The sequence below is a fragment of the Melanotaenia boesemani genome, chromosome 16 (genome assembly GCF_017639745.1).
Source record: "Melanotaenia boesemani isolate fMelBoe1 chromosome 16, fMelBoe1.pri, whole genome shotgun sequence".
Taxonomy (NCBI): Eukaryota; Metazoa; Chordata; class Actinopteri; order Atheriniformes; family Melanotaeniidae; genus Melanotaenia; species Melanotaenia boesemani.
In genome coordinates, this window is record NC_055697.1 from 2,761,177 (window position 1) to 2,773,872 (window position 12,696).

Consider the following 12,696-nt stretch of genomic DNA (forward strand, 5'->3'; position numbering starts at 1 on the left):
AAGACTATATGTGAATGTTTAGGTTGTGTTGGGCAGAGTTGGCAAAGCATTACCGCCGCCAACTCTGAACTCAGCACTGCCTACTAGTGGAGGAATGAACTTAACAACCATGGCAATTAAAAGACGTATGGAAGTCTGAGAACGGTTATGTATGACGACATTTGAAACGGACGTCCCTGTTTAATTATGTAAGGGAGCATAATTGGGCCTTTATGCTCTAACATTTGTTATGGAGAATCTATAGCTAGCACAAGTTTAACAAGAGAGCACCACTTGGGTTCAGATTTGGAGGGCGGTGCCTCCCAACGCCCCTGCATGTTACTCCACCTTTTCGCACATGGATGTTAAAGACCCCCAGGAGAACAATGGAATCCCCAGTTGCCACCATTCAAGGAAACTACTCTCCGAGAAGCTGGGGTACTCTGAGCTTTTTTTTATTTTTAACCTGTCCTGTCCAGCATCATGGCAAGCAAAATGATAGTCTGGTTGTGGTATCATGCTGAGCAAAAGACAGAAAAAGAAGGAAGACAGCAAAAAGAAACAAACGGGAAGGAAGAAAGAAGAAAGAGGAGACAGAAACATCACAGACAGAAGCAAACTCAGTAATGATGTGCCAGAACAGGAGTGCCACTGTATAAGATGATTGTACCAAAATGACCTGTTATATAGGTTGGTATTTAGTTTTTTAGTTTTATAGAGGCGCTCACACAGATGATTAATTATTCAAGAGTTTTGGATTAGCAGCAGCTGGCTGTAACTTGTTCTTTTAATTTCTGTGGAAATAATAAGAATGGGTTTAGTATTTATACACTTTAAGCATTTGAGCTTAGATTTTATTAAAATAAGGCAACGACCCTTCAATCCACACTATCACCAGACAACAAACTGTTACTCCTGTACATAAACACACCAGAGAGTTTCTGAGCTGATGTTGAGTGCATAATGTATAACCTATAGTTAGAGCCTTCCCTCATGTAACTTGCAGGGAGGCAACTCTCTTGCTCATAGGGGAGAACCCCAACACTGAAGTGGTCAGCTGAGGGCTTGTGTAGTGGTATTCTGTAGTTTCTTTAGGTTGAGACTGAGAAACAGAGAAAGAGAGAGATAGAAAGCACAGAGGCACAGATCATGGCCACACAAGAACAGATAATGAACACGAGAACATTAGAGATTGGGGTCTACAACACCAGACCAAACCCCAGTCGCAGTCTGTGCAAGCAGGCCTCCAAGTCAGTCTAGACTTCGAGGTCCAGACAGATAAACTACCAAACCACTCTGACATCATGATGCATCCAACAAACACTTTTCTCTTGAAACTTGTTAAAAATATTTGTTTATTTTATTTTGGGTTTAACAGAGCTTCTTATGTTGAGGAAAAATTCATCTTAGAGCAGGAATCTTAAACTCCAGTCCTCACTGTCCTGCTGAATTTAGATGTTCCCTTGCTCCAGCACATCTGATTGAAATTATATGGATCCAACAGCATTTTGTCAAGTTTTCCACAATAACTCATTAATTTGAGTCAGGTATGTTGAAGCAGGGAAACAAATAAAACCTGCAGGACTGTGGTCCTCTAGGACCAGAGTTTCAGATCCCGTCTTAAAGGTAGCTGGCAGAGTGTCTATCTAAAAACACAGTCCTTGCAGGAAGTCTTCAAACAAAAGACTAATCAGTGCAAGTAGAATCCTTGATACATAAACTCCATGATACACAACCAAAATTATCTTTGACCCAAAATTACCCAAAATTCAACATGAAGAGATGTCACCTTCAGTGTAATTTTACAATGAGGGGAAAAAAAACTGTTCAGTAGTATTTGACACATTTGATTTCATGTTGTTCTGTCTTACAGACCCTTTAGTAAATGACATAATGTAAGGCTAAGAAATTTGATAAATAATTAAACAAACAATTAAACTTATATTGAGTATTTGTTCCTTAAATGAATATGCATTTGAGCTTAAATCTCTATAAGGAAATAATTTTCAGATAAAATTTTCCTAAGAATTAAATAGAAAAGTCTGTAAAAATTGTATTTACATGCTATTTTATTCATTTTCATTCATTCTCACTCTTTGCATGCAAATCAGCAAGTGGTCCATTTTATTTTAATTGTAATATTAGTAAAGATTCACAATCATATTGAAAGCATTTGGTTGATTTACTGAGCAAACAAAAAGAAACATTCATTCACACAGTTCACTGATTCTTAAAAATATTTAAGCTAAAGTTCCTCTCAGAAACGTAAATAGTTAAGTTTCATCATATGCAATTATTTATTAGGAATCACACTTGCAAATTAACTATGTTTATAGGGAAAAAAAGGATGTATAAATAACACAACATACATACAGTCTATAAAACAGTTTTCTTCATTTGGTAAAGTTATTGCACAATAATAGTACTGTAACTGACATCATCTTTCAATACCCTTTCTCTTTGTTTTTGATTACAAACACAAGTGAGGATTTGTTTTAGTTACATGTATATACAATACTGCAGGACAGAAGCTTTAGTTCTCAGATTAACCTTGAAAGAATCAATTAGCACGTTAATCCTTGATGTTTAATCCAAGCATATTTGAGAGGCCAACAGACAATTTTTCATTTTCATCGGATGTTGAAATTTCCGGAGCTTGTAGACCCAAGTCAGACTTTTCCGGCTTTTCTACTTTGAAAGTACCTCCTCTCACCAGAGAGGAATCTCCTGCTTCTGTGGAGGCACTTACATTAACATTTGGGGCAGAAAGTTTCAGATTGCTATCATTTTTCTCTTCGGTCGGTGAGATGTTGGCTCTTTTTTCCTTTGCCATTTTCAATCTCTCCATAATGTCAATCCTGTTTCCTGCCGTTATTGCTGCATTCAGTATTGGCAATCGTATGCCTTTGCTGACAACATAATCCTTTTCCTCTGTGTCAAGTTTTGATAAGCCAATTGCTTCTGCAATATCTCCAATACCAGGAATGGTGTATGTAGGCAGCCTGTGGAATTTAAATGTTGGAATCTCCACTTCAGTATTTGACACATCATTCTCAGAGTCAACACCATCATCTTCCATAAGGTTTGCACAAGTATTGACCTCTGGAGTTTTCGTTGGAAACTTGAAAAATGGCTTGTATTTCTCAGTAATGACATCCACATTTGGAGCTTTTATTTCAACATTGGGTTCATAGACATCTCCCTCTATCTTTGATGCACTCAAACCTACTCCAGGAACAGAAATGTTGGTGTCTGCTGGGCACATGTTTACCTTGGGTGTCTCAACTCTTTCCTCGCATGAGGCATGCACAGTGGGAATTTCTACACTAGGACCTTTGAGATCAGCTTTTGGTAAACTGATATCTAAATCCGGAGCATCAAGACTGCCTTTGACTTTAGGTGCTGACAAGGAAAGATCCGGTGCTTTAAGGTCTACTTGAGGTGCATCAACTCTGGGCAAGTTGAGACTGGCACCAATGGCTGGTGCTTTAAGATCAACCTTGGGTGCTGAAAGTTCTGCTTTGGGCAGGTTTGCATCTACATCTGGAAGAGACAGATCCAGGTCTGGACTGTTGATGTCAGCATCTACATCAACTTTGGGTCCTTTTACCCTTGGTCCCGACAAGCCAAACTTTGGTAATTTAAATTTTGGTAGCTTCATTTTTCCAGCTGAGGCATCGATGTCTGGAGTTTCAATGTCTACATCAGGACCTTTGAAATCAGCTTTTGGTAAACTGATATCTAAATCCGGAGCATCAAGACTGCCTTTGACTTTAGGTGCTGACAAGGAAAGATCCGGTGCTTTAAGGTCTACTTGAGGTGCATCAACTCTGGGCAAGTTGAGACTGGCACCAATGGCTGGTGCTTTAAGATCAACCTTGGGTGCTGAAAGTTCTGCTTTGGGCAGGTTTGCATCTACATCTGGAAGAGACAGATCCAGGTCTGGACTGTTGATGTCAGCATCTACATCAACTTTGGGTCCTTTTACCCTTGGTCCTGACAAGCCAAACTTTGGTAATTTAAATTTTGGTAGCTTCATTTTTCCAGCTGAGGCATCGATGTCTGGAGTTTCAATGTCTACATCAGGACCTTTGAAATCAGCTTTTGGTAAACTGATATCTAAATCCGGAGCATCAAGACTGCCTTTGACTTTAGGTGCTGACAAGGAAAGATCCGGTGCTTTAAGGTCTACTTGAGGTGCATCAACTCTGGGCAAGTTGAGACTGGCACCAATGGCTGGTGCTTTCAGATCAACCTTGGGTGCTGAAAGTTCTGCTTTGGGCAGGTTTGCATCTACATCTGGAAGAGACAGATCCAGGTCTGGACTGTTGATGTCAGCATCTACATCAACTTTGGGTCCTTTTACCTTTGGTCCTGCCATGCCAAACTTTGGTAATTTAAATTTGGGTTGTTTCAGTTTTCCAGCTGAGGCATTGATGTCTGGAGTTTCAATGTCTACATCAGGACCTTTGAGATCAGCTTTTGGTAAGCTGATATCTAAATCTGGAGCATCAAGACTGCCTTTGACTTTAGGTGCTGACAAGGAAAGAGCCGGTGCTTTAAGGTCTACTTGAGGTGCATCAACTTTGGGCAAGTCAAGACTGGCATCAATGGCTGGTGCTTTCAGATCAACCTTGGGTGCTGAAAGTTCTGCTTTGGGCAGGTTTGCATCTACATCTGGAAGAGACAGATCCAGGTCTGGACTGTTGATGTCAGCACCTACATCAACTTTGGGTCCTTTTACCTTTGGTCCTGCCATGCTAAACCTTGGTAATTTAAATTTTGGTAGCTTCAGTTTTCCAGTTGAGGCATCGATGTCTGGAGTTTCAATGTCTACATCAGGACCTTTGAGATCAGCTTTTGGTAAACTGATATCTAAATCCGGAGCATCAAGACTGCCTTTGACTTTAGGTGCTGACAAGGAAAGATCTGGTGCTTTAAGGTCTACTTTAGGTGCATCAACTTTGGGTAAGTCGAGACTGGCATCAATGGCTGGTGCTCTCAGATCAACCTTGGGTGCTGAAAGTTCTGCTTTGGGCAGGTTTGCATCTACATCTGGAAGAGACAGATCCAGGTCTGGACTGTTGATGTCAGCATTCACATCAAGTTTGGGTCCTTTTACCTTTGGTCCTGCCATGCCAAACTTTGGTAATTTAAATTTGGGTAGCTTCATTTTTCCAGCGGAGGCATCAATGTCTGGGGTTTCAATGTTTACATCAGGACCTTTGAGATCAGCTTTTGGTAAACTGATATCTAAATCCGGAGCATCAAGACTGCCTTTGACTTTAGGTGCTGACAAGGAAAGATCTGGTGCTTTAAGGTCTACTTGAGGTGCATCAACTTTGGGCAAGTCGAGACTGGCATCAATGGCTGGTGCTCTCAGATCAACCTTGGGTGCTGAAAGTTCTGCTTTGGGCAGGCTTGCATCTACATCCGGAAGAGACAGATCCATGTCTGGACTGTTGATGTCAGCATCTACATCAACTTTGGGTCCTTTTACCTTTGGTCCTGCCATGCCAAACTTTGGTAATTTAAATTTGGGTTGTTTCAGTTTTCCAGCTGAGGCATTGATGTCTGGAGTTTCAATGTCTACATCAGGACCTTTGAGATCAGCTTTTGGTAAGCTGATATCTAAATCTGGAGCATCAAGACTGCCTTTGACTTTAGGTGCTGACAAGGAAAGAGCCGGTGCTTTAAGGTCTACTTGAGGTGCATCAACTTTGGGCAAGTCAAGACTGGCATCAATGGCTGGTGCTTTCAGATCAACCTTGGGTGCTGAAAGTTCTGCTTTGGGCAGGTTTGCATCTACATCTGGAAGAGACAGATCCATGTCTGGACTGTTGATGTCAGCACCTACATCAACTTTGGGTCCTTTTACCTTTGGTCCTGCCATGCTAAACCTTGGTAATTTAAATTTTGGTAGCTTCAGTTTTCCAGTTGAGGCATCGATGTCTGGAGTTTCAATGTCTACATCAGGACCTTTGAGATCAGCTTTTGGTAAACTGATATCTAAATCCGGAGCATCAAGACTGCCTTTGACTTTAGGTGCTGACAAGGAAAGATCTGGTGCTTTAAGGTCTACTTTAGGTGCATCAACTTTGGGTAAGTCGAGACTGGCATCAATGGCTGGTGCTCTCAGATCAACCTTGGGTGCTGAAAGTTCTGCTTTGGGCAGGTTTGCATCTACATCTGGAAGAGACAGATCCAGGTCTGGACTGTTGATGTCAGCATTCACATCAAGTTTGGGTCCTTTTACCTTTGGTCCTGCCATGCCAAACTTTGGTAATTTAAATTTGGGTAGCTTCATTTTTCCAGCGGAGGCATCAATGTCTGGGGTTTCAATGTTTACATCAGGACCTTTGAGATCAGCTTTTGGTAAACTGATATCTAAATCCGGAGCATCAAGACTGCCTTTGACTTTAGGTGCTGACAAGGAAAGATCTGGTGCTTTAAGGTCTACTTGAGGTGCATCAACTTTGGGCAAGTCGAGACTGGCATCAATGGCTGGTGCTCTCAGATCAACCTTGGGTGCTGAAAGTTCTGCTTTGGGCAGGCTTGCATCTACATCCGGAAGAGACAGATCCATGTCTGGACTGTTGATGTCAGCACCTACATCAACTTTGGGTCCTTTTACCTTTGGTCCTGCCATGCTAAACCTTGGTAATTTAAATTTGGGTAGCTTCAGTTTTCCAGCTGAGGCATCGATGTCTGGAGTTTCAATGTCTACATCAGGACCTTTGAGATCAGCTTTTGGTAAGCTGATATCAAGATCTGGGGCATCAACACTGCCTTTGACTTTAGGTGCTGACAAGGAAAGATCCGGTGCTTTAAGGTCTACTTGAGGTGCATCAACTTTGGGCAAGTCGAGACTGGCATCAATGGCTGGTGCTTTCAGATCAACCTTGGGTGCTGAAAGTTCTGCTTTGGGCAGGTTTGCATCTACATCTGGAAGAGACAGATCCAGGTCTGGACTGTTGATGTCAGCATTTACATCAAGTTTGGGTCCTTTTACCTTTGGTCCTGCCATGCCAAACTTTGGTAATTTAAATTTGGGTTGCTTCAGTTTTCCAGCTGAGGCATCGAAGTCTGGAGTTTCAATGTTTACATGAGGACCTTTGAGAGCACCTTTTGGTGAACTGATATCTAAATCTGGTGCTTTAAGGTCTACTTGAGGTGCATCAACTTTGGGCAAGTCGAGAATGGCATCAATGGCTGGTGCTTTCAGATCAACCTTGGGTGCTGAAAGTTCTGCTTTGGGCAGGTTTGCATCTACATCTGGAAGAGACAGTTCCATGTCTGGGCTGTTGATGTCAGCATTTACATCAACTTTGGGTCCTTTTACCTTTGGTCCTGCCATGCCAAACTTCGGTAATTTAAATTTGGGTTGCTTCAGTTTTCCAGCTGAGGCATCAAAGTCTGGAGTTTCAATGTTTACATCAGGACCTTTGAGATCAGCTTTTGGTAAGCTGATATCAAGATCTGGTGCTTTAAGGTCTACTTGAGGTGCATCAACTTTGGGCAAGTCGAGACTGGCATCAATGGCTGGTGCTTTCAGATCAGCATCCAATTCAGGACCATTTACTTTTGGACCTTTGAGTTTTGGCAATTTAAATTTGGGTAACTTTAGCTTATTATCGAGGTCAACATCTGGACCATTAAGATCCACATCTGGACTTTTAATATCAGCATTAGGTATGTTGATGTTGAGGTCTGGAGTCTCAATTCCACCTTTAATTTTTGGTGCAGAAAGATTAACTTCTGGTGCACTCAAAGCCACTCCAGGCCCTTTGAGATCCGCATCTGGTACCTTTACATTAGCATCAAGGTCAGCCTTTGGTCCTTTTAGTGTAGCAAATTTGGGTTTCTTAAAGTTGAGCCATTTGGCTTTCCCGGAGGGACCATTAACATCAACCTCTGGAGAATCAATATGTAACTTGGGGGCTTCCAATTCTGCTTTTGGTAAATTTACATTGACATTTGGTGCATTTATCTCACCATCAATTTTTGGAGCAGAGAGATTCAAGTCAGGAGCTGAAACATCAGCATCTAAATCAACATCTGGACCATCAACCTTAGGTCGTGAGATTGACTGCTTTGGCTTTTTCAGAGTGAGCCATTTGAACTTACCAGATGGAGACTTGATGTCTACATTTGGTGGTGTGGCATCAACAGTGGCTCTGGGTAAATTCAGATCAACATCTGGTGAATTAATCTCACCATCAGTTTTTGGTACTGTGAGATCAACATCTGGGGCATTCAAATTTTCACTCACATCAACTTTGGGGCCATGTAATTTGTTTTTTTTCCATTTCAGATGAGGCCAGTTGATTTTTCCTGAGGGAGAGTCAATATCAAGATCTGGGGCGTTAACATCTACATCAGTACGTTTAAGGTCAGCTTTTGGGAGATTCAGCTCAGCATTTGGCACATTGATGTCACCCTCAATCTTTGGAGCTGTGAGATTCAAATCAGATGTTTTTAGGTCTGCATCCATGTCTAAGTCTGCTTTTGGGCCTTGAAGTTTGGGCTTTTTCCATTTCATATGAGGCCAGTTGATTTTACCAGATGGAGCTTCTACATGAATATTTGGGGTTTGCACATCTACGTCAGGACCTTTGATATCTGCATCTGGCAAGTTAATATCAACCTCTGGAGTATTCAGCTTACCCTCCACTTTTGGAACAGAGAGATTAACATCTGGTGAATCAATGTTTGTATCCAAGTCCAGATCTGGTTTCGACCCATGAATTTTTTTCTTCCGCTTCAAATGAGGCCAGTTGATTTTACCAGATGAGGCATCAATGTCAACCTCAGGGGTTTGAACATCTACATCAGAGCCTTTGGTGTCAGCTTCGGGCAAGGTAATGTCAACATCTGTTGTGGGTGTTTTGATATGAGGCAGATCGAATTGTGGCATTTTAAATTTGGGGGTCTTGTCATTAAAGTTGCCTGTGTTGAGCTGGGGAACTGAGACACTGGCACCAGGAGCTTTAAGGTTGCCACTTAGATCTGCATTTAAATCTGGTCGTTTCAGCCCAATGGAGGGTGCTTTGATTGCAGCACCAGCGTCACCTGAGGCTTTATTTAGGCTGAGTTTGGGTACGGCACCATTGAGAGCAGGACCACTAATTTCAGCTCCTATGCAAGGTGCAGCTTTCAGCTTTCCGTCCAAGCCATCCACAGAAACAGTCGGTGCTTCAGCGGATGCCTTTAGTGTTAGATCCTTGTCCAGGAGGTCCTGCAATACAGATGTATTTTAAAAATGAAATTTAAAATGTAGGTTTGCATATAATTCTAACTTTCTACAGAAAATTCAATGGCAAGCGATACATTACATTTCTTAAATTAGACTGCTTGCATTAACAGTAATGAAAGATCACATCACTCAAATTAACATAAAAAATTATTCAATGTATTATTTCTTTATTATTTGGTTAGTTAGTTAGTATAAAGCCAAATGGTATTAATTAAGTTTAGAGATGTATAGTATCCACTAGAGTGGCACTATACACACACATATAAATATACGTATACACATACACACACACACATATATACATATATATATATATATATATATATATATATAGTGAGAAACAGGAAAAGAAAATGATACAGCTATATTATAGAAATATGATAAGACATTATGTTATAAATCATGTTTTAGAAAAGATAAAAATTAAATTAATAAATGAAACGTAAATATGATCAATAAATAAACAAAAGCCTAATTGTACATGTCTGTAGAAAAGGTGAAAAACATGTTGCATTAGTTTTTAGAAATGAATGCATGAAAGAGCTGAAGTGGATTGTTTACATAGAAAAGGATCACTATCAACTAAATTTTGTTTTCACTGCAGTGGGACAAAAACAGAATAACACTGAATGGAGATGCTTGTGTTCTTAATGCATTTAAAATATGTGTTGCTCAGGTTGGACTGTGATTTTTACCTCTGTAGGACCCTTGAGACCTAATCCCAAGGGACCCAAACTAGCGCTGGCATTCAAGTCCTTCTTTGTCACAACTTTCACATTGTCTTCACGTGGTTTGAGGCTCTGCAGGAAGTCCAGAACTTCTTTCTTGTTGAGGTCATCTACTTTTATTGTGACTGCAACAATCTCATCCTCTGGAGCAATAAGAAACCGTTTCAAATCATCTGACTTACACACTGATTATGTATTTAAAAGGTTATTTTTATTCACAGGCTTTTCTCTCACCAGCTTTCAGACCACTTTTTGCAGTGATTGTGTCATCTGTGTTCCCGGTAATGGCAAGTCCTTTCCCAGAGTCTTCCAGAACCAGTCCTTTGGTAAGACTTGCACTGTTGCTTTCTCCACTCTTTGTTTGAAAGAGGTTCAGACAAAGAAAATGAGACATGTTTGCACCATAATCATGCATCCACTATCCCGTTTGTTGTGGTCCATATTTTTATTGTGTATTTGGAACCCTTTCTTTATAAAGTATCATTTTAACTGTTTTATGTGCTGGTTTGTCTTACTTACCATTTTTAGGCTGTATTTTATGCCCACATATCAGGATTGTAGACCAACAGAACGCTGCAGCAGAGCTATCTGTAAAACAGCAGAGAAGAACTTTGTAAGTTGTAATGTGACAACACTAAAAACTAAATGCAAAATGAAGACACAGCACACCACAAGACTGACGTGATAAGAAGAGATGGCTTGTCAGATTATTGTAATAATATCGTTGTTTTTTTTTTTGTTTTAATTGTCTTTTATACTTTTACATTAAATGAGAAAGGGACAGATCCTAAAAATGGTCCTGTTACCACTAATTTAAATAGACATATAATTGATCTTTTTACGCTGCTAATTGTTTGGATTAATGCCTCATTTGGTGTTTAATATTATCTCTAATAAGCTTTTAGGTATAATGTAAATTCTTATATTCGGCCTCAGTTGGAAATATAACAGGAAGATGGCAACAATATAAACAGTTTCAGTATGAACCAAGCAGAAGTCGACCTTCAACACTCATCGCTGAAATAACTCCAGTCTGCAGTGTGTTTTACTTACAGGAGGTAAGGTCACACTGAATGTGCTCGGCACTCTTTACCTGCGTTTACTTGACTGACAGCCAAACAACACCCACACACGTGTTGTCTCACTCTTCAGGAATCCAAAACTTCTGCCAGGCTTGTTCTGGGGAATGTATGCATCTAAACCAGTTGGTTTGGATGCATTAAGTCTGACACACACAGCCCTCCCTTCAACCACACCTCAACATCTTCATGTGGAAATGCTAATTCACTGCAGCACAGTTGCACTGATGCCGATGGTGCAGGATCTGAGTGAAGCTACGCTGGATTGTGTCCTCAGAGGGGATGAACTTCAACTAAGACTGAAACTGTTCACCTCTGCAGGAATTTGTTAGACAACTTGGTAACTAAGTGAACAAATCACAACTTTTCTTCTCATTAACAGTCCTGTAGGCATCTGATTCATTAAGAAAGAAGGAGCCTGAAACACATCAGATATCTATAGTAATTGTGACTGCGGCTTTGTTTCTGCACAGGTGCTCTAGATCACTAATTCAGTCCAAAACAGAATGATGTTTGTGAATCCATCTGTTTCTACAGACCTCCTTCAACCAGAAACCAACAGAAATTCTGAGTAAAAAGACAGTAAAGCCACATAGAGATTAATGGGAGTATCGCCTAAAAGAGGGCGGAACCACCAGCACACACACACACACACACACACAGCACAAAGCAGTACATCAGCAAAACATCAACAATGCTCAATATAAATGCTGAAATATTTTATATTCTTCACTTCCAGTTTGCTTTGGCTCATTTTAACTCTTGAACTGCTGTTAATGTTGGAAACCTCAACACTCGCAAAGATCCCAATTTCTCAGCTGGACAATGACGCATCAAATCAACATTTTGATCCACAACACTGCAACATGAAAGAAATTTCAAGAGTCTATCAAATAATTCCCTCCCCATCCAAATCTGTGGTTACATTTTAGTTTTGCCCTGGAACTTTTAAACAAAACTACAGTAACAAACATGTCCTGCATCAATTTTACATAAGCTAATTTATTAAGTTTCTGTTTTTAAATGAACTCGGCCTCTACCTTACCACCTGAGTTTGAGACTCACCAGGTTGCGCTTGCAGAGACGACTATAGAGAGATATCTCCTCCTCAGTGTATCGCTGCTGCTCTGTCAGACGGGACGGGACCAATCTGTTAAATGCCTGAAATCTCAAAGACAGCCAGGAGAACAGGTTGGGCAGCATCAGTACCGCCTCTCCTTTCAGCCCCACTTACAACACACACACATGCCTTGACTTCAGACTGGACTTTTCAGCAGCCGAAACCTGCCTTGAAAGTGTAAAAGATGTGGCAAAGAGACACATACCACTCCTTAACAGGACTAACCAGGTTAACAGAGGGAGACCATCACACACAAACACTGTAGTTGTTCCTTCATTTCATGTATGTTTCTTTCATCTTGTTTTTTTTTTTTGTTTGTTTGTTTTGTTTGTTTGTTTTTTTGGCTTTTCATAAAATAATCTTTTATTTTTATTCAAACTAGAAAGTTTGTGTTGAATCAGATGCTTGTTTTTATGCTAAAATAGTGTTGATGTAAGCGTTTCCTGTCAGAGACCCCACTGCATTCAAACACTGACTTCCTGCATTGCTGCTTCGTGTAACGTTAGGAAGCTAAAGTTTAACAACAGTGAGAGG

At 40.5% G+C, this 12,696-nt stretch overlaps 1 protein-coding gene across 1 annotated transcript; it reads right to left on the bottom strand.

Moving 5' to 3' along the window:
* Positions 1-2,094: 2,094 nt before the first annotated feature.
* Positions 2,095-12,178, bottom strand: si:ch211-125o16.4 (neuroblast differentiation-associated protein AHNAK). The gene is made up of 5 exons (XM_042011096.1): positions 12,108-12,178; positions 10,483-10,551; positions 10,198-10,318; positions 9,931-10,106; positions 2,095-9,217 (listed from the first exon to the last, which is right to left on the bottom strand). The coding sequence occupies exons 2-5, from the start codon at positions 10,483-10,485 to the stop codon at positions 2,552-2,554; spliced, it is 6,966 nt and encodes a 2,321-aa protein (XP_041867030.1). The 5' UTR covers positions 10,486-10,551; positions 12,108-12,178; the 3' UTR covers positions 2,095-2,551.
* Between the last annotated feature and the right edge of the window lie 518 nt (positions 12,179-12,696).